The sequence below is a fragment of the Gymnogyps californianus genome, chromosome 1, assembly GCF_018139145.2.
Source record: "Gymnogyps californianus isolate 813 chromosome 1, ASM1813914v2, whole genome shotgun sequence".
Taxonomy (NCBI): domain Eukaryota; kingdom Metazoa; phylum Chordata; class Aves; order Accipitriformes; family Cathartidae; genus Gymnogyps; species Gymnogyps californianus.
The window spans coordinates 8,205,995-8,228,514 of NC_059471.1; the positions used below are offsets into that span (position 1 = coordinate 8,205,995).

At 43.4% G+C, this 22,520-nt stretch overlaps 1 protein-coding gene across 1 annotated transcript in view; it reads right to left on the reverse strand.

Moving 5' to 3' along the window:
* Positions 1-22,520, reverse strand: part of ME3 (malic enzyme 3) — a 136,550-nt gene that overhangs the window by 40,015 nt on the left and 74,015 nt on the right. The window contains exons 3-4 of the mRNA XM_050898636.1: positions 21,743-21,892; positions 3,326-3,401 (exon numbers count right to left, since the gene is read on the reverse strand). Of these exons, the coding sequence (XP_050754593.1) occupies positions 3,326-3,401; positions 21,743-21,892 (226 nt within the window). The remainder of the gene's footprint in view (positions 1-3,325; positions 3,402-21,742; positions 21,893-22,520) is intronic.

Genomic DNA, 22,520 nt, shown 5'->3' on the forward strand with positions numbered 1-22,520 from the left:
GGGAAATTCACAATCATGGCAGCGATACACTTATCCACCTCCATCTTCAAACATTTTCCTATTTGTTTTTCCTTCTGAGTCAATGTGAAGTGTTAGTGATGGGAAAGTCTCTTTTTGGGTGGGCTCCATCTGTTTCTGGGTGTGTGCTCACTTCTTTACCACACCCAGAGAATGCAACTGGGACTGGAAGGCAGTAATGGGAATAGGGAAAGCAGCAAGCATATGCACTGCTACAGGTTTATCCTGAAACTGATGCAAATTAAATGAAAAGGAGTCAAAATCCTAACCATGCAGGGAATACCTTTTTTTTAAAAAGAATTAATTTCTAATGAACCAAAATATTTCTCTGAAGCACAGATCCCCTTTCATCCAAATAAATAAGTGTTCTCAGGCAAGCCTAAAAACTTCTCGATAGCACTTATATACCCATCAGAGAGAGAAAATTTCTTCAGTCTTAGATGTGCTGCACTCTATAGGTACCAAAGCTCCCCAAGGTAACACTGAAAAATACAGGACAACATAAAATACAGCAGGGGAGACTAACTGCTGTCTGTATCAGAGAGGGGAAACTGGATTCACATTTATTAGTGGCTCTTTGGATGTAAAAAACAAAAACAAAAGCACAAAGTTTCAGTGGGTACCTGATATACAAGCATATTAATGTTGTTAATGGCTCACGTTCATGTGATCGAAACTCAACAAACAGGCCATTAATCTCTGGCTGAGCAGGACAGACCCTTCTAACTGAACCACTGGTTTAACAATTAGGAACCTGTTTTCTGCTTCCAGCTGTGCTACAAATTTTCTTGATGACTCCAGTCAAGTCTTCGGCTAAAGGTTAGGCGTCCAGTTTAAGCCAATCATCTAACCGGTTTCTAAGCTTCTTTGATAGCTGATGGGGAGAGACAGAAACCTCCAGAGTGCATCTCCTCCCTCCAGCAGCTGTTCTGGGAAGGGATGAAAGGGGTATTTCTCTTTGAAGATGCTCATCTCCCTCTTCATTGATCACTGCAGAAGTACTCACAAACTGAGATTACGCACTGAGTCTTCAGGCAGCTGATGTTAACTGAGATTACTCTGCACTATAGGCTGTATGTAGCTAGCCCAGTTTTGCAATGCCTAAGTAGGAGACATCTGGCCCGGCAGAGTGATCCAGAGCACTACGCTGATCTCCACGCTGCCGAGGTAATGCAGAGAGGCAAGTGCCACTGTAGGCGTTCCCAGTTCTCTGTATTGATTGCACGAGGTCAGCCTTTGCAGGATGAAACAATACTCTGTCTTGAGTGCACCAACAGAAACCGCTACATGGAAGGATGAGTCTGAACAGCCTGTAGAGCAGTAATCCTGACAGGGATTCAAGATGCTGAGTTCACTTCTAGGGTGAGCATCCTATGGAAGGAGGAAGGGAGGGAAGGAAGGTAGGAAGGCCAGTCCAGTAGCTTGCAGCTTGGCAGCACACTTGTCTAGGAATACGAGATATGGTTTCTAGATTATCCTCACTTTGAGCTGGTTTGAACTCATAGCTGCCAGGATGACACTCTACCACAACACTATCCTGTATGATTCTCTGCATTCCTCCTGCTCTAGTTGGGCCATCATGCAGAAAAGAGTACAAGATTAAGGAACCAGAGAGAAAATTAGCAAGGGGAGGCACTGATGAGGGCTATCGACATTTTATCCAATGTTTCTTCATGGCAGGATTCATTAGCAATCCTGGAAGAGACACAAAAACCCCAGACTCCCACATGAATGTGCTCAGAAATGGCTTCTTCTCACTCATTCTGCTTCCAGCACTCTGATTCTTTCAGAGCAGCCCAGCTTCAACAGGAGGGGTGGAGGTGGGGCACATTGGAGCTTGGCTAAGGCTTTGCTTTGCTTTGCTAAGCAGAGCACCCTTCCAGCCCTTCCAGGCAGAGGACACAGGCCTACGACCCAGATTTCCCATTTCCACAGTAAAAGCTGTTGCCACGAAGCTCTAAGGAGCCACAAAGCAAAAGGTGGGGCAGCATCTCCAGGTATTTCTTCACTGTCTTTAATGGGACTTACTGTTGTTGGTGTTCAGTGTGGTCCAAGCCTTTTCAAAAAACCGGGTCCCTCCAGGGACTTAGGTGCAGTCCAGGTGCCTCTCTACTTATCTCAAAATCTCATCTGTTTCAGTGCCTATCAGTTCAGGCATGGAGAAGTCTGTGTACAAACACACAGGGAAGCCTGCGGTCCAAACCAGCGATACTGATGAAATTAGCTGCCTTTGTAGTCTGGCAAACCTGGAAAGTAGATAGTCTGAATCTCTTCCATGGACCACTGCCCTTCCTATGGTCTGTTTTGGGTGCCAGAGGGGGCTGCTTCAACAACAGTCTCTAATCTTTCTGTGCCAGTTTCCCCATCTGCAAAAACATCTCTGTTAGCCATAATGAGTTCTGCTCACAGTCCTGAGTCAGAAACAAATGGAAATACTGAGATCTTTGGACAGAGCAAGGACAAAATATCTAGTTTGCATCTGTTCTCCATGGTTCCAAAGACAAGGTTATAGGAATATGATTACTTTTTCTGGAAACATGTTAAATTCCTTTTTTTTTTTCCCTTAGAAATGGAAAATGCTTGCAAGATTTTCTCAGCTGCCAAACCTTTGTTCCTGGAAGAAACAGCTAACTGATAGGGGACTGAAGCTCTGTCAATAGCCAGGAAAATTCCCAGGCACATGTATTTTCAGACTGATGGAAGGAGGTGACTGGCAAGACCTGTCTTAAGTGTTGACTTTATTTCATGCCAGGGACTTGCCCAGCCCCGAGCTCTAGTGAAAAACACTTCACAAGATCACTTTTTGGGTGGAGTGTCAGTAATATTTTCAGCTGCTGGATATCAAACATCATTATTTGCAGAGTTGCCAGTGTTCTGGATGCTGGATGACTCATTGGATTTGGGAAAGAGTCCTACGAGCAAGTCAGTTACAGAGATATCTTAAAGAGCTTTGGTACATCAAACAAGTTGCGAGTTAGCCACAGAATTCTTCAACACACATATATTACTTCTTCGCTAGGGCCTCTATTCTGTACAAATTTATTACCATGCACGCTCTTTTTATTGCCCAAGGTCCTGGTACCTTTGATAAAGATGTTCTTGGCCACATACACACATGACAGAGTCTCTGAAGTCCAACCACTAGCCTGGAAACTCTCTGAGGAGGGGAATACTTCTTAGCTTGTCCTTTTAAATAGGCAATTCTGTAAATAATGCCAGCAGTTCCCATTCCCATACAGGCATTCAATATCCCATTTTCCACCCAACTCCCTGTAATTTCCCAGTCCACAGATGCCATGCCACATACCTTAATATTTTCTTCAGGCCAAGAGTTTAGCATTGTTGCAATATGGCCTTTGTCATGGATGGTGATAAACAACCCCCTAAGAATAGGGAAAAAAAGAAGAAAAGGAGGCCTTGTCATAAAATTAATAACTCCAAGATAAAATAAAACAGGTGAAACTTGAAAATGCAGGGAAATGCGCTACTGAGCAGGCTATTCACTGGCATGGAAATGAGATTTCAAGGGACTGCTAATAACAAGTTTAGTTCTCATTTCAAAACCCCAAGGCTCAAGATCTTTAATGGTGACTTCAGTCAACAGCCACTGGTGTTGCACATTCCACTCTTGTGAAACATCTTTGCTTCGGGGAGCAAACTCTGCTTTAGTGCAGAAGAGCTTTCTAGTTAAAATAATTCTGATAAATGCAGGGGAAGCTGATGGTTTTACCTTAAACCTTGTTAGACATTCTTTCCCAGGGAGCTTATTGCTGGCAGTTCAAACAGTGAAAGCATGATCCTTCTCACCCAGTTACCAATGTCAATGATGTGGATGGCTATTGCAGAACTAGATATTTTGGGTCCCCTCTCTAGTCAACAGAGCTCCGATTGGATCTGATTGGATCAATATTTGCCATGGCATTTGCTTTGACCAAGCCAAACCTGCCCTTGCAACACCATTTTTTTCCCTGAATATCTGACCCCAGTTTTTGACACTTGCATTCCCCAAATGAAAATCACCAAAAATTATGAGAAGTGAAACAGAAAATTAAATGTTTGGAGGAAACCTCAGAATGAAGTATTTATGTGGACAATAGCATACCTGATTGCACTAAGGCTAATCACTTCTCCACACAAAGGTCTTCAAGGATTCAACAAAAATGCCTTCTTTTTAATAAAATTAGGAACTGGAAGACAACATTCCTGAAACATGTTTCAGACTTGTGGCTTATTTTTCTCCTCTTTGCTGTTATTACCAAAAATAGTATCTGTAGCAGGGATTCTTCCAATACCCAGGATAGTATTACTCACATTGACTGATCTCTGCTGAGATATTTTGGGATTTTTTGAAGCTCCTTTTAGGTAGTGCTAACCCCAAAGAAGCAACCTCCTCCATATCTGTCTCAGGGGAAATTGCTTCTACTGCTCACAGTGCTCTCTAATCAGCACAAACCAAGGGCTCTAACTCGAGGACTCTTGGCAGGAGGAGGCACCCATTTTCCTTGCCTTGTTATCTGCTCACAAAAGCAGGAGTTGTACCGGTGATTAGTATCAGCTGGAACAAGGGAGAAATACATTTTTGCTGCTTACATCTCTCTACTATTGCTCAGCCCCAGTAAGTTCAGATCCGGTCACGGTTTGGGGTTCTAATGTGAAATATTAGGTAGAAAAAGCTTGAAAACAACCTCCATTGTAAGTCCATATGAGTGATGAATAATCAAACATAATTGGGCTACTCTCTCTGGCAAGGACTTCTCTCACATGACTCTTGCAGGGGGCAGATATCTTCCCACAGTCAACTGTGGGATTCCTAATGAAAAAGCCCTTTGCTTTGAAAAGAAGAAAAATAAAAGTGCTGACTTCAACACTGATCAAGTCGCAATCACACAGAAAGATCAGAAATGAATAAAAAAACGGAAACTAATGGTTCATTTATTCAGCATAATTCTTTAAAACTGTGCCCAGTAACCAACGAACTAATCACATACACATGGCCTATCTCAAAGGCAGTGTTCACAGATATTAATCTTCATAAAAAAGGGGTACTTGTACTGCTGCCATCTATGTTTAGAAAATAGCTATTAATCAGGAATTAAAAGCACCAATTAGTAACATCATTGCAGATACTTCAAGTTATGACATGCTTTTAAAAAGAATGCTATTGTTTTAACGTAACATTTTCCATACATAATAAAGACACCTATTACTTAAGTGTCTAGCTGCATGTCTCATACATTCACATCTCTTCAGTGCTGAAGGGAGTCCACCAGCTATTTAACCTTTGAAAGACATCCAGTGCTCGCAGGAGAAGGTGAAATTCAACTGTCTACCCACCACCGGCCCTGCAGCTTGATGAATTGCTAGCAGTTTCACACAAAGTGGAGAGGGCAGATACCCACTGCCTCTGAAGAGCTCCTGACTCTGACCATTGTCTTGGGAGGGCAGTGGGCTGGTTTCCAATCCCTGCTCTGGATCTGGCAGAAGAGAGAGTTCAGCCTGGGTCTTCCAAAATCTGATGACTGCTCTCACTATGTTGCTTGGGAGAAGGGCTCTCATGGCTATCACCATGGTATGTGTTGCCTGAGGAAGGACTGGCTTGGCTTAGATAGCCAGGTTGGTGGCTGAGAACCAAGCATGGAGAGGCACCCCTCTCAGAATTTGTATTCCTTACCTTAATATTATGTTTATTCGATGTTATAAGCAGGCCCTCCCATTGAGTACGCTGACTTCCATGGATCCTCTTCTGAAAACAAAATGGCTATGACACACATCCACTCTCCCTTCAGGCCATGCCATGGACCAGGTCCCTAGTCCTAGCTGCTTATCTTTGCTGTCACATGCATGGAGCAATTCAGGTGAACAAGTGCTCCTTACTTTACTCCAGGCAAAATCAGATGGCTTAATTTAGATTAACAATTAACACACTAATGGCACTACCAGCTTTGGAAGGGAAACCTTCAGGAGCAGAAATGGTGATCCGTCTGGGGAAAGTGACCTCTCTCACTGACATAACCACATCGGGAAGTGGGCACATATCTGAGCAAGCCTCATATTTCCCTAACACTGAATCCGAGAGCCAAGGACCCAGTTTCAAGAAAACACAGAAGTTTCCAATGCCTTTAGGCACCCAGCTGGAGCACGTTCCTGAACCTGGTCCAGGCACTATGGACTCCATCAGGTGTTCTAGCAATCAGAAGATGATCCTGGTAGTGGTGAGCTGGAAGTCCCTTTGTAGACCGAGTATGCAATGACCAACTCATTGGTTGTTCAGCGAATTCACTGTGTTTTTAAGAAGATGCAAAGGGAAACAAACACGTCAGACTTTAGACTCGGGGGTCACAAGTAAGTCCTCATTTTGAATGGTCCCCAGGAGAGTTGTGCTCTCTCCCCTGATGATAATGGTTACCCACAGAGATGAGCTGGCCAACTTACCTGTTGAAATAAGACGCCTAAAATTGGCAGAGGGTTAATCTTTCCCAAAATCCCTTCTGCATGGCAGGCAGGAAGAACAGACAAGCTCCACAAACTGAACTCAGCAAAAGGTTTGCTGATGACTGAACAGGGAAGAGTAGCAGCCAGGTTTCTCTCGAGGGTACACAGCTTATAGGAGAGGTAACAGGAGCAAAAGCTTATTTGTGCCTTTGAGGACAACAAGGTAGAGCTGAGTACTGAAAGAGATAGGTTGGTCTATGTGGACCAGTAGTAAATAAGAAATATCCAAGCAGCAATAAAATGAATTAACTTGATTTTTCTGAGGAAAAGATGCAGCCTAAGCATTCTGAAGAGGGAATGCAACAGATGCTGCCTTTATCATCATGCCTTCTCCATCTCTCTTGGGATTACATTTGATAAGTTGCTTCAGAGAAACAGAAAGACAATGAGGCAGTTCTACTTTAATCCCCTTGGGACTCAATAAAAATGATTCAATTAAAATAAAACGCTAAAAAGAGAAGTCATTTTGATCAAGTCACGTTACATGGGCACTGTGTGGGGCAAACACACATCCTGGTTTACCGGACCAGAAGACTCACCTGTGCCCACGATCCTGCCATTCTACATGGGCTTAGCCATTGTATATCTTTATCCCCCCAGAGAAGAAGCTATGCACACAGTTAGCTGGAAGCCAAACCCACGTGCATGGGGTAAAAATGCAAGAAATAGAGCTTAGTAAAAATTAACTGCCTCAGCAATGTCAAGCCAGAATGTACACATTGTACCACTATTTCTGGCTAAACAGTAACCTTCAGAGACCTGTTACCTTGTGGGGGTAATTCAGAGTGGGGAGTGCTCCAACCTGCATTCATTAGGGTTTCAGAGCTCCAGTCTCCTATTCAGTCCATTAACATCACAGATTTCACTACAGCTGCCTTTAGTTAAGGTGGAAGTCAGACTAGATTTTATTGTGCCACTGAGCATGTCTGTAAGGTTCCAGGAAACTTCGAGGAGTGTTACAACTTCTTAATCTGTCACTGAGACAGTAATTCTATCTGGATTTCAGCAAGTCAAGTCAAGCTGCCCGAACTGGACTGCAGGATCCAGCAGACTGCAGATCATCATTGCAGAATCTGTCAAAGGGGTTGGATATGTTCACCTACACCACACAAGACCTTTTACTCATCCCTAAGCCAGGGACATTTTGTTTTCCTTTCTGGTTTTGTTCTGGCTGAGTTCATGGAAGTGCTCCAGGAATTATAAAGCTACACAGCTTACCATGTGAGCCATGGGAAGGATCCTGCTGTGGTGCTCAGTACTGGTTAGATCTTGGCCATCCTGATGACATTTTGAAAGACCACAATCAAGACAATCCCAGAATTGCAAGGCTCATTTTAGAAAGAGTTCAGGGACAAGGGAGACAGGACACATCTGATGCCCAGAGGAAGCAATGCCAGACACTGCTGATGGCTTTTTAGAATAACATTCATTTCTTTTAGACATTTGGGAAGGAACAAGTTTTAACATGTCTCGGGTATTAGGAAGCCAAAATATTCTTTAATGCTTTAATTCAATGCGCGGTTACTTCTTAAAAAAAAGGCAAAGTTCCCCTTTCTGATCTTTGTGGTTAGCAACGCTGCCTTGTGAGCTATTTCCCCTTAGAAGAAACAGTGTACGACGGAGCCAGGAGTGCTATCTCTAAAGCACTATTGTTTTTTTACAGAGAATGTACAAAGCTTCATCTCCCAAAACTCAGAGGGGAGTGAAAAAGCTTATGCAACTTCTTTCCTCACAGCTCCAAATCTCTCCTCACTTCCCTTCTACCCAAAAGTCTCCCTCCCTCCTAATAGCTTTTCCTTGGCAATTACCAGTGCATCTGTGGCTGTGTTTGCAACTCTCCTGGTGTTGTCTCGCCCCGCTTTTCTAGCCTAGTGCTGCTGCTGACATCCAATCAAGCAGAAATCCAATGCAATCAATGCCTTTGCTTTATCAGGCTCCATGGCGAGTGCTGTGCTCCTCTTACAGTCTTATCCTGTGCTGTGGTTTCGGGTAGCACTGCTACAACTTCAGTTACCTGTTTACATCTATACAATTAATGGCCTCTTTACACTTATCATATATGAATAACAATCAGCAATTATATCCACTGACTTTACCATCCTGGTCAAAAGCCACAGAAGAGCAGAACAGACGATGGCGCTGGATCGCTGACTTGTATACTAGTGTGAAGTAAAAGGACCCTACTCTTTGCTTCATGTGAATTTTCCTTACTAGCTGAGATAGGACCATATTTGTATATTTGTGAACCTGTGGAGGAAAACAGACACCACTAGAAGGATCTCAAAAGCTTCTAAGTTGACGGGAGTTGAAAAACACAAAAAAACCCACTCAACCAATGCAGCTTCATCCTTCTTTTTCTCCCTCACTCCTCTAAAAGAACTACTCTCTGAAGAAAAAGATACTTGCTTAGTAGGAGAGGTATGTATTTGAACAGCAGTTTCCAATATTTACAGATACTGCAATGGTCAGGCTTGCCCAGGGTTTGGTATGTAGCATGAAGAACACAAAAAACTCAACTGCAAGTTACACGTGCTTTCTGCACAGCAATCAGTCCATCAATCTTGTTTATTGGATCTCAGAAAAGAAACATCAGAGATGTCTTCTTTAATGGGCTACCAGTCTTTGCCTTATATAATTACTTGTTCCTGAGAAGAGGGACTGACGAGGGATAGCAGATGAAAATGGTAGCTAAGGTCCCTCATTCTCCAGATACTTACACACTGCTTGCTGCCCAACATGAGAGGGGTGCTTGAAAGGAGTCTGGCTCCTTGTGTGTGTGCTGCCGTGCCAGCGTGCAATGAATTGCAAGACTAAACCATGAATATGGCAACAAAACTCAGGCTTTTGTTTCATTTTCTTTCCACTTACTAAGTTCTAGTCTGGGTGCTATGAGGGGAACTTGCTCCACAAGCGAGGAGAGGATAAAGACTACTGGGTGGGTTAGCATTAGAAAATGAACCTACTCACAATACTTGTATCAGACAGGCAGGCATGATGATCCAAGGTTTTCATCCGGATAGGAAAGGCTCATTCTCAGAACAAAAATGCTCAGGACAAAGGTTAAGCGTCTCCACTTACAACCTGAAGTTGATGATGAAATCCTGCCCACATAAAAGTCCTTGAGTGTTTTGACTTCGTAGGGCCTGGACTTCCCTCAGAACGGGTAGGAAGTCCATGGGAAGCCATTGCTTAAAAAAGCAACAAACAAAAGAGATGAGTCAGATCTTTGCCAACATCCGAGCCTGCACCAGGCTGCTGTTGAACAGCCATGAAAAAGCTGTGAGACAGCGGTCAGAAACCTACACTGAGATACGAGGTTGCACAGGAAAGGGCTCTGACAGGCACAGCACAAGCTGACCTTCTGCAGTGATCACAGCCATTGCCTAACATAAAGACACGATGCCCTTGGAAAGCTTTGAGCAAGACTGTCTCAGAGTAATGTTGAAGTTCACCTGGCAAAATTATCTTCACACTCAGGAAAGAAAAAGACAAGTTGGCTTGTCGCTATGGAAGGATGCTGACTGCTGCTGCACGCTGCTCTGTGCTCTTTGGAGTTCGGTTGAATTATGCCCCAAGCCCGGATGACTGGTAGGTATTTTGGCTGTCCAAGGCTGCAAAGGGGACACACGCGAGTGAGGGATCAGCTGCTGGCCCTGGCTTTCGTTGCATGCTAACCACAGAAAACTGTCACTGCTGTGCCAGAAGAACAGGCTGGAGGACCCACTCTGGATTAAAGGCCAGTGTGTGCTAAAGATGCAGTAAAATGTGGTTACAGTAAAGCCCCACATTTGGTTTTATTTATTTACACTTTCAAGACTCATACACAAAATTGACAGGTTGAGCAATATGAGCCTCTAGAGACACTTCCACCAGCTGCACTCCTATTGTTGACTTTTTTGGTTCAGGTCTCTGCCAGAACAGGACAAAAGGCTTCAGAATAACAAAATAAACTTTGAAATTGCTTGGCGCTTTTAGGGAGCTTGAGATTATAAATGCCTGTGGGCTACAGGCTTTGGAGAGAAAGTATGTGCTAGCATGCACTGATTTGTCTAAATACAGTACAATTAATTATCAAATCGGACAAAATCTCTGTGGTGATTCATCAGCTATTTTTGCAGATTCGTTTATAATAAAAGCCAAGAACTTTTTGTTGTTTAGATAATTTTCTTTGTAAATTGTAGGATGCTGAACAGTACCCTCAGGTACTGATGAAAAAATAATAGAAACCAAGCACAATCAACTATTAATGAAATCTATACAGAGATTTATAAGGCAATATCCTATAATTTAAGTACGCTAAGAGATTTAATTTCAAATAATCTGCAAGGTGAATGATTGCATTAATATTATAAATGTCCTTAAAGTTGTCATCATATATTTTAGGCAGGAAAAGCATAATTCAGTGCGGGACCAAGAAGATGCAGGCTCCAAGGTACAATAATGAAAGATTCACTATCCACACCAACCCCTCAAACCCACGCAGGGAAATCTCCATGATCCTAAGGGACAGCAAGCAGCTAAATTGTAGGAAACTGCCAAAGATCAGGAACAGAGAGATCTGAATGAGCCCATATGAGTGACTGCTCTCAAATGCAGAGAGCAGTGCACACAGGCTTCAGTGCAAGCTGCAGCCCTCCCAGTTCTTTGGCACAGTCCAACCCCTGCCACAGCAGGAAGGTCCAGATCAGAGCCTAAAGCAAAGCTTTTGGATCCATCTCCTAGTTTGCCAAGTTATTAACACCCAGCACTATTTTTAGCGGGGTTTTTTTTCCCAGGAAAAGGGAGCTTTTACAATCACTCTGTGTCCTCTCTTACCTGCTAGCTCATTTCAAGCAAATCTATCAGAAGGAAAAAGGTCTCAAAGATGTTTGTTCCTACACCCTTTTATTGAAATCACTGTTGAGATAAAGGGAAAAGATAATGGGGTTCATGTCCCCACCACTCTGGGGAGGGGAACATAGACCTTCCTCTGACAATTATTCTGACAGTTGGCCAAAAAGATAGCTTGCAGCTAGACATAACATGTGCTGCTTCACACCTAGTTCCTACTGAGCCCTCACTAGCCCAGCCCTAGCAAAACCTTAGAGCCTTCCTGGGCTGCAGGACTAAGCAGAAGGCAGAGAAAAGGAGGAAAAAGCTGACTGTAGAGGAAACCAAATGAAAAAAGGGAATGGTTATAGGGCAGGATCAAAAACACACAGATAGGAAACCAGAGGGGACAGCAAGCAGAGCACTCAAAGCTGTGCCCGCTGCTCCCTAAAGAAGAGGTGAGAGAAGGGGAGAAGCACAAGTTGGTGTGGGTGGCTATGGTGGAGCACAGGTGGATATGGAGAAAGGATGAAAGGGATGTGGAAAGGAACAGAAGGTATCACAAATGTGAAGTGTTAGGGCACAGTGGACAGAAACCAGGAGGAATCCTGGATTCATTGGTTCTGCTAGTCAGGAAACAGCCTAAAGAATAAATAGTCCTTTCTTCCTCTCCACGGGGGAGTTGATGGAGAAAGACCAGCTCAGTAACTACTGTTATTGGTCATTATGCAGCAATGTGAAAATGCAGAGGGCTGGCATCAGGTCCTCAATGAATCTCTGCTATCCACAGTCTAGGATTAAGGGAGGAGGCAAACAGACCCACGTTGCTCTTGGCTTGTCATGAGCTGCTTGTCCCTACTGGATTCTCAGGACTGGATTCTCTGGTTTAACCAGAGTACTGTCATGTCATAGCATAATCCAGTGGTTAAATCCTGCTTGAATTTGAAAACTTCAGAAACCAATTTTTTCCAGTGTCCTTTTCAGCAGTGGTGTTTCAATAGTGGTGTTTAAGAGGACCTCTGAGAAGGTGTCCTGGTTTCGGCTAGGACAGAGTTAATTTTCTTCCTAGTAGCTGGTATAGTGCTGTGTTTTGGATTTAGTAGGAAAAGAATGTTGATAACACACCGATGTTTTTAGTTGTTGCTAAGTAGTGTTTATACTAAGTCAAGGATTTTTCAGCTTCTCGTGCCCAGCCAGCAAGAAGGCTGGAGGGGCACAAGAAGCTGGGAGGGGACACCATCAGGACAGCTGACCCAAACTGGCCAAAGAGCTATTCCATACCATATGACATCATGCCCAGTATATAAACTGGGGGGAGTTAACTGGGAGGGGGATCGCGGCTTGGGAACTAACTGGGCATCGGTCAACGAGTGGTGAGCAATTGCATTGTGCACCACTTACTTTGTATAGTTTAATTCTTTTAGTATTGCTATTGTCATATTATTATTATTATCATTATCATTGTTTTTCATTCCTTTCTGTCCTATTAAACTGTCTTTATCTCAACTCACGAGTTTTTTTTTCCTGATTCTCTCCCCATCCAGGGGTGGGGGTCAGTGAGCGAGCGGCTGCGTGGTGCTTAGCTGCCGGCTGGGTTAAACCACGACAGAAGGTCTACGTAAGGCCTGAGCCCCTGGAGCCAAGGGCTGGGTAAGAGCCAAGCACGTCTGCAGCACGGGGTCTGACTCTTGCTTACCCTCAGCACCCAGAGCTCCCTTCTTGCTGATGTGCAGGAGGGAGAGGGAGAAACCAGGCTGTTCATAACCACTCTGCCACCCATGCGTAAATTTACAGATGCACATGGGTAAAGACCAGGCTTTGAGGTGAGACATGAGATCTCACCACCCAGGGATTCCTCCGACCAGGAAGTGTGGGCATTTCCCAAATTCAGTATCCTTTGCTGCTTTTAAGCTCATCATGCTCAAGGGGCTTGAAGCCCACCGTTCAAAAACAACTTTAAGTGTAGGAAGATCTGACTCAGCCCTGATTTTTCTCTGCCTTTTTGGAGGCTCAGTCCTAAACCTGCCTGTGTGTTGGATCCTGGCAGTATGTCAGTAATTGGAAGATTACAGGGTTGCAAAGACAAATGTGTTGAGATGGGCAATCACTGCTGTTGCTCAGTGATGTTGACCAAGGAGCCCTTATCTGTTTTCACTGCTAAGCACATAATGTATTCTGTTTTACTTGATAGTACAGAGGTTAAGGTGGGATCAAAAATCCCTGGGAAGTTAAATTAAGTCCTACCCTGATTATATTTCCTTCCTGCGCTGTGCTAATTCTTCCAAGACCCACACCTTCACTTTTAAAGTGCACTGCAGGGAGCCCCAAGAATGAACACAGAATTAGGACAAAGTTCGACAAAGAAAAGAAATATTATTTTGACAATACCAGAGCAATCAGCTTTCAGATAAATTAAATCTAACCTGGCATGCTCTGTCTTAGTGAATCCACCTAATAAAAATTTTTAACTTTGGCCATAAATTGCAGCAAATACAGAAAATACCAGCAGCTTTTACAGCAGGTCTTCCATAATCATGTACTGAAGATGTGTGTGGCTTGCCTTGTCAAAATGTTTGAACGGTGTATCTGCACGCAGAGTTCTCCAGAAACAAAACCCAAACCACAGCAAAACGCAAGGAAGGTGAGAATTACAGTATCAAAGCACAGAAGCCCTCACTCTGTGCAGACCTGTTGGGGAAGTCTTTGGCAAAAGCAAACCAGCTCTTTATGCTGCCTATTGATTTGTCTTCTCTTTCAAAAATGGATGCCCTGTTACTAGAGGATAAGGGTGCTAGCTTGCTAGCTCTGACACAGCCGTTATACAGCAACATGAGACTGCATCTCACAGTTACCTTGCAGTGACATATAAAAGTCAATATAAATTATATAATAAAATGTATCATTTATTAATATAAATATTCCATAAACTAAACAGTTAAAAAAGAGGATTGCTCCTCATAAAAAATGTCCCCAGGTCATGATGCATAGTCCATGGGAGGCTGTCCCACAGCCCAATGGATATTGCTGTCCGAGGTTTTCATGATCGCCGGTGTTATTTCCCCTCCAATTTACATCCTGGTATTCATTATTCTAAATAATCCTCCTCCCTCCTCCCTGTCTTTGGCATTTTTTGTTTAAGGTGGGGTTGTTCCTTGTGGCAGCAGCATAGATTTATGCCAGATTAAAGGCGAACACATCCTCTTGAATTTCCTTCACCAGGTCAACCTCTTTCTTTTGGCCAACTCCACCTCTTCCTTTGAGCTTCTCCTGGTAAATCAGGGAATTTCAACAGACTTCAATCTACATCACCTCTGACAGCAGGGGAAAGCCTGACCTTCATAAATTAATATGAGACTTTGCTGTTAACTTCAGAGGGCCTGAGATTTTACCTCATGCCCATGGAAGTTTCTCTTGGTTGTTAGAGCCACTGCACATACATTTTGCTCAGGACAAGTAAGGGGGAGAGAGAGAGAAGCCTGGAGATATGGAAGGAGGAGCACTGATTGTTTTTCTAATGAAAAAATGGATCTAAGTCCTCTTTCACTCCCATCGCAATGTAACAACTGTGCTACATCCTCACAACACCAATAGTGTCCATCCTATTCCCCCAGTCTTCATGGTACCTCAGATCACGGGTGATATACCAGCTCTTCTCTCCGTACGCCCAGAAGCCAATCTGTGCTCCTCTCCTCATTTTGAGAACCACTTAACTGAAGGGGGAACCGAGAAGGGACAAGTATGGAGGTACAGTATGGAGCATTATGGTGCTGAAAAGACTTGCCTGCAAAAAGGGGATCAGCACAGAGGGAGCAGTGGGAACCCTTGAACTACTTTGCCGCCTTTCAGCAGAGGTTTCCAGGCAGGCTGAGCCACTCTCAGCAGCCCTGGGCTCCCTCTGTGCTAACTGCTTCCTCTTCACCTACTCCAACCATGGTCTTCTCCTCATTCCATAACCTAGTCCCATACCAAGGACCGTCTCCCACCTATATCTCCTGCCAACCTCTTCAGGGCTTCCTGACTACACACTGTCTCCATGATACTTTCCACAGATCCCACCCTTCAGTCTGTTACAAGACCAGTCTGCTTGTGGTGATGTTATCTAAATGCAGATCATTAAACACATTCATCTTCTCTCACACTGACTTCGGCTGCTTCTGGAAGAAGGCTGAACCAGGCTGGTGGCAACAAGAGAAGTTATGACAACCAGTGTTTTTACAAGAAGTAGAGATTGCCTAAAGGGGTTTCAAAGCACAATTTTCAGGACAATAATCCAAAACCCAGTCTTCCCACTCACTTTCGGTCTCCACTGTTTTATAGAAGAGGGAGTGCAGACAATTCTGTGGTTAGGGACAAGTCTATGGGATTTACACCTTTGTTCTAATTTCCATTTGGTTTGGGTTTAAAGTGTCTAGAAATGGCAAGTAACTTTCCTTCCTGCTGCTCAGACTGCGCAACACCATTAAAAAAAAGCGCCTCAGCAGAGCCAGATCTCTTGACAAGACAATTCTGTAGATTGACTGATGTTTCACTTGCTCATTTTTCATCAGAGACACAGATCATTATTCTGTCAAACTTAATTTTCGCACCATCTGCATCCTGTTAGCTTTCATTCTCCAGGTTCAGTTTCACCCCAACATGTTTCGCATTGTTCTGCAATCAGTCCTCAAGGATATTTATGTCACCAGAAAAGAAGAGTGAACTTACGCAGGTTTTTTCTGTCCCCATAGCTTTCCTCCAACGGTGATGCACCAACCTGTTCCAGTCCTGCTCTCAGGGGATGCCAAAAGCTTTTGCGGAGCAGCCGACAACTTTATACTTTCAAATACCAGTATGCTCATGAATTACCCAGTGTCTCGAGAGGCTGTGGTCTTATGCCATTGTAATAAACTATCCCTCACTATCACAGAAGAAATAAAATCCTGATTCCATGCCCTGAGATAAGTTCTCTCTCTGCTTTCTCTTTGTGAAAAAGTATAAAGTCTCCTTCCAAAGATACTGTTACAATTAAAAGAGATCCTCCAGCTTAAAAAGTACCTTTTAAATAGCATTGCACATGTTCAGTCCTGTGCTGCATAAGGACCCCCATGATACTCATTAAGTACATTTTACATTGGGAAAAAAAAAGAAAAAGCAAAAAAAGGAAAAAAGATCACAATACTACTATGCACTTTTCTGCGTAGAGGACTTTGTATCTGCACGCTAAGGCAAAAAGGACTCTCAGTCACAGTCTGAAAGCTTTTAGGGCTGGTAGAAGCATTTCCTAAGATAACTGTGACTCTTTCTGTTAATGGGATTAAAGAACAAAGATTCCTCCTTCCTTCCTTCTTTTAGTGTCTCAGAAAGTTGCAAGCCCTGCTCTGTTGCATTTCATTCCTTCTTCCTACCAAATTTCTGATGAGGATAAAGGATCCTTGGGCTTTGAAAAGCAAACACTTCCAAGGCCCATGTTCCTTAGTACCTAGGGTAACCTGTCCTTTGCTTGAAGCTACGATTATGTTACCACTGCTGTTGAACATAAGCAAACCTGCTCTCCCCGTGCCTTGAGCAGCTTGCTCCTGCTTCTGCACAACCCTTTCATCACATCAGCAGAACTCCTGTTGCAGCTGGCAGTGAACTGGCTATCATCTGGATTACCGCTAGTCTGGCCCAAAAAAGGCTTGGATCTACCCAGGTTTATTCCTGAACCAGATCTTTGCACAGCTGCATGGACATCTGTGGAGGGGCAGGGGTGGTGGGAGGGAGGAGTGAATAACCAGGGATGGATTGCAGGAGACAGACTGCAAAGCTGCGTATGTGCAGCCATAGGATCTAAAGCTGTACAACTCTGCAAGAAATTTCCCTTAAGTCTGGGTCACCCTTGATCGTCTGGAATCACACCTATACGTGAAACAAGTGTTGTCACCTTGGGACACTATTTCCAGCCATATCCTTTGGCCTTGACAATGTGCATACATCTGGGTCCCCTCACAACCATTCCAGAACTTGTGCCAAACACAGCAGCAGATTTTTGTAACAAAACTGCAACCACAAGACCCTGAGACACAAAATGAGGGGGAGCATAACCTGAGAAGCCCACAAGAAGTGAGCATATTTGCCTACCCTAGTCTTATATTCCTCCTGTTGCTGGCCACTGCTGCAGACAGGATCCATGGCTAGGAAGACTTCTCTTTGGACATGGTTGCTCTTCTCTTGTGCTTATTTCACGAGGTCTGATCACAGAAGGGAGATTTTGACAGGGTCCTTAATCATAAGTGTGACAGAGGTGCTATTGCTTGGTACTTCAACCTGTACTTACAAATTACACAATAATTTATATTTTTTATTTTAAAAATTCAAAATATAAAATGATACCGTACTTTGGCCTGAAGATTTTAAGGCTTATTGCATGCCTTTGAATAAATGAATATTGGTAAATCAGCAGGGAGCTGCCTGGAAAACAAGATAGGAAAAATGTGATTCAACATAGACACCTTCCAGCAAAAACTTCAGAGCTCTTAGGGGACAGTGCCAGAATGTCATTTTTAATAATTTGATGGTTCCACCTCTCTTCCAGCCATTCTAAACCCCTGAGTCTTCATCACATAGGAAAAAGTCCGAGGCCACAGGAAAAAAAAAAAAAAAGCCTGCTCGGAGAATTTAAAGCAACTCCTGAAGAGAAAGGCAGTAGGAGTTTGAGGAAGGCAGAGACAGGAACCTGCTGGGGCAGCAGGAGCTCTGCCGGGCCCACCAGAAGAAGTGGGGAGACTATGGGCATCATAGATAAGCATGCCAAGAGTTGGATGTTTGCAAGTGGTTTTTTCCTAGTAGCTCTTTTCTACTGGTAAACAGCGAAAGCCTGTGTTTTTAGACTGCTGGCTGGGTAGCTTTTCGAAAGGAAAGAACAGCAGGTGTCTGACCCCATTTGGAGTAGATAAATCTGCTGGCAGAGAGGATGCCGGAGCCCTGACCTGGAAGGAGAACTCCGGACACCAGCCCCATAAAAGTGCAGGTAAAAGGTTCACCCTTAAGACTTTGTATATAGAGACCAGGAAACGTAAAAGAGGCATTGAGCCCTGCAATTGTGACAGTAGTATCTGGCAAACAACATCGGCAGCCATGTGAACACTGATAAATGTATTCTGAGGAGAGAAGCCCTGCTGGACCTCATAGGACTATTTTCAGGTGCTCTTGTACAAGAGTTGCTTTGTAAGCAAGTTACTTGCGCTTTAATCGTCCCGGGCTCAACCTTCATATATAAAGCCAAGCACTAACGGGGCTGAGAAAGATCTCAACAGAGAGAAGAAGTTTATCGTGTCCACAGGTCACTAATTGCTGCTGCTGTGGCCGCAGAAAGACTGCATAATATTCTGTAGACTTCCCTCCTCACTATAAGCTGTGCTATATGTGCACGTCCATCCATGTTGGAGCACCATATGGTGTTTTAAAACTGAGATATCTCATCTCTCCTGCCTGATCAACAGCATTAAATGTGACAGTTTGGACAAAAAGGTAATTGCTGCAGCAAACATTCAAACCAGCTCCCTGTTGCCCAAAGAGTCAGGCTGGGAGGCACGGCACTCTGGAGGAGAGGTTTGGAAAGACTTTGATTCACTGGAGAGATGATCCAAACCCAATAGGACAGAGTTCACAGCAGGACATGTAGTGAGGAGAAATGCTAAGCACAATTATAGAGTGGCACATATCTGGTCGGGTAATTGTGTTAAAGAAAACATTCACAGGGAGAAGATGACAAAATGAATTACAATGACCAGACCACTCAGATAATGCCAAAAAAGGTGAAAGCACACTGGGACGTGCTAGCAAAAGCTAAAATCTAACTGCTCCAGTCTCCTCAACACTGCCAGTCCTCTGTGGAGAAGCGGTGCTCACTCTTCTGTGGTGCATTTCAGGAGAAATGTAGCCAAACAGGAGACTCCAGAGTGGGACAACCTGGGCAGAACAGCACGAACTACAGGCAGGACAACCACCAGGCTGAACGTGATCCCAGTCTTCTACCATGAAAAGGCTACTGCAGAGAGGATGACATTGGCAAAGAACATTTAGGTTATATACTAGGGGAAAAACACTTTCTACTTATATAAGAGTTAAGTACTGGAATGGGCTATTTAGGGCAGCTTTATTGCAGATTTAAAATAAAACATAATCGGTTAATGAACAGGATTATATGATAAGGCTTCCTGTGACAGCAGAGCGAAACTGAATGGCTTGGACATCCTCTCCAGTTCTAGGTGCTATGTTCTCCCTAAAACATCAGGGAAATATATTTACATGGGTGTCATTTTGTTTTAAAAACCTTCTTATACAAATAAAATGAGGTTAGAAGAATCAGCTTTTCAGACTGCCAGTGCAGCTTAGGATAACAAACATGGGAAGAGCTAGAAATTCAAACTTAGATCTTAATTCCTGAGCTCCCCAAATCTGCAGGTCCCAATGATTTTAGCAGAAAGTGCTGGCATCCTACCCTGAACTAAGTGTCTTGCAGGCCAGCTCCTGATGTACATAATATGCTCCAGGAGAGAAAATATGTACTGCAAGACAATAAGAGTCAGATTGACAAAAAAAGCACATATGAATGCTTCTCATTTTAATCTCATCACTTTACATGGTATAATAGCTCTTTTCTTTTTGCAATAAAAACACCCTTTTGCTAAAACAACCTTGATTAAAACCAAACCTGAGGCTAGGCTGAAATTCACTCTACGTCTTCAGGGAAACAAACTCCCCGCCATAGGAAATTCAGTGTACTAAGGGCATGATAGTTTGCCCTTTCCTGCGGGAGCCACGGGCTGGAATCCAGAACAGCTCCAAGCCCAAGTTCAGCAGCAAAACTGTGAGACTACAAGAACAGATGTTCTTACCACATTGGTAAAATACTGTGGGTTTAAAACGTGAGAAAGGAGTGAGTTCAGGAAGGGGAATTCTCCAACAGCAACAACTGCAGAAAGAGTCCTGTATATGGAAAGACACCCCTGCTTTCCTGAGGATAACATCAGGGATGGAAAATAAAAGAAGCAAAGCTCCCAAATATTGTTTTAACTTCTTGCAAGGTAAAGGCAGATTGAGGGCAAAGACGCAGTGGCTGTACAGCAGGAATTGCTGCTGTGAATTTTGATTAGCTGAGAACCAGCGGTGTGCTCTTCCCTGCCTGACAGTGCTCACAGCTCAACACCTGGCAACAGAGTCTGGGCTCTCTTATCTCTGCTACCTTTTACTCCTGCCCAGAAGAAGTGTGTGTCCTCCCCCTGTACAAAGAGCAATTCCTTCTCTGGTTTCCTCACACACACTGAGGAGAAGGAGGGGATATGATCAAGGCTTGATTAGATGAATGACTTCACCACAGCCCACCAGATCCATAAGCTGGGTATCAGGGAACAGAACACAATTACCTGGGATAGACACAAGCCAAAAAGCAATCCTGAGGAGCAGCTCATGTGAAGGAATACAGTGGCTGTACTAGAAATTTTGACGACAAGCAGGATGCAAGCATGTTTGCCAAGATAATCTTATCCATAATATGTTATTCATTATCTGTCTACACAGCCTTACATCTTCGAGGTCTGCCTCAGGGTACCCTTGTGACCTTGAGTCAGTTAGTAGAACTTGCCTCAGTTTCCCCACCTACCACACTACTCTCAGCTGAAACTGCAGCAAAACCTCATGCTTGTGAAATGCTTTTAAAATGGTATTATTTCATTCCTTTACTTTGCATATTTCTATAGCAAAAGCTAAAATGTTTATCTGCCTACTGGTACATTTCAAGGACAAAAAAATAAAAAGCTTGCAAAGAAAACTGAACCTTACCATTGAATTTTCAGGCTAGAACTAAAATGTATTTCAGTATGCTAATGAGGGCTTTATCTAAACATTAATCATTAAAAAGAATTATGCAGAACAGGGCCTTCCAACACGGTACAGAGTGTTTAATGTTGCATGAATTTACACAGTAACTGTTCTGAGCAGCAAGGAAGGCACTGATGCAGAGCACCATCTCCTATGAAAATGATTCTTGTGGGGTGGTTTGTAGAAGTGCATACAAAAGTTCAAAATCAGCACAATGTATCCAAAATCCAACAATTACTCAAACACCAGCACTGCAGAAGGCACTCAGTGCTCCTAAGACAGCAGATGGGGAGGGGTGTAGCCATAAGTTCAGAGAACTGTTTGGAGCTAAGCTGCACAGACTGTACAGTACTGTTTGAGAACAAAACCACTCTGTTCGCTGTTTATAGGAAGAAGGCAGAGCTATTCTCGACTCCCCAGCTCATCATCAAATGTACACACATGAAGCTGCTTGCTGGTCCATCTTTTGATGAGGGATCGAGTTTTAGATGTTTTGGGCCACCCACATAAAGATGGACTGTCAATACAAAAGAAACATTCACATGACATTAAAAAAAGGGGCAAGAACAGTCTCTTCACTCACCGTGGTCTCCTGAAAGCCAAACCATACTGCTGACAAGCCAGGCCAACCGTTGGGGTGTAAACGATGGGCATGAATCTCTCGATGTCGGAGGTCAGCACTCGGTAAAAAAGCTTCTCATTCCTGTCTTGTAATGTCATAAGAACAATATACCTTAAAAGTAAAATAAAATAGATATATATCAGTATTCACGGTTGTTGGCACTTTCATAAAAAGCAGTCGTCGGCTCACTCAGTATGTACTCAGTTCTCCCAAGCCGTGACACTCCTCAGTGCTACATCATGAGCAGATACTTGGAGCAAAATTTCCCAGAGGACCTGACCCGCTCCACCATCCTCACCGACAGCTCACAAAGGCTCAGGAGGGCTGGAAGTCAGACCCATGCATAATCTCAGAATTTCGGAATTTGCATTAAAAACAAATGCAATGGAAAAGGTCAGAAGTAGACTTCAGGGCTACCTGGGACAGAGCGGGACATCATCTTTATTATCAAAATTTATTATGCAATCTAGAAGATGAAATATGCATATATGCAAATGTTAATATGCATATTTCAAAGCACTGTCTTTCCTAAAATATTTCCAAAAAAACCTCTCTCTCCATTATCCTGCATTCTCAATTACTTAATCACTAAAACCAGAAGGATAGCTAGACTCCGTCTTTGAAAAAAAAGACAAAACCATTAACTTAGAAAATGAAAATGTTAAATCAACTTGGTATTCTTAGTGTTGTCCAGACTTACACGTGCATCACCGGCTTTGTATGACCACTTAGTGACTTA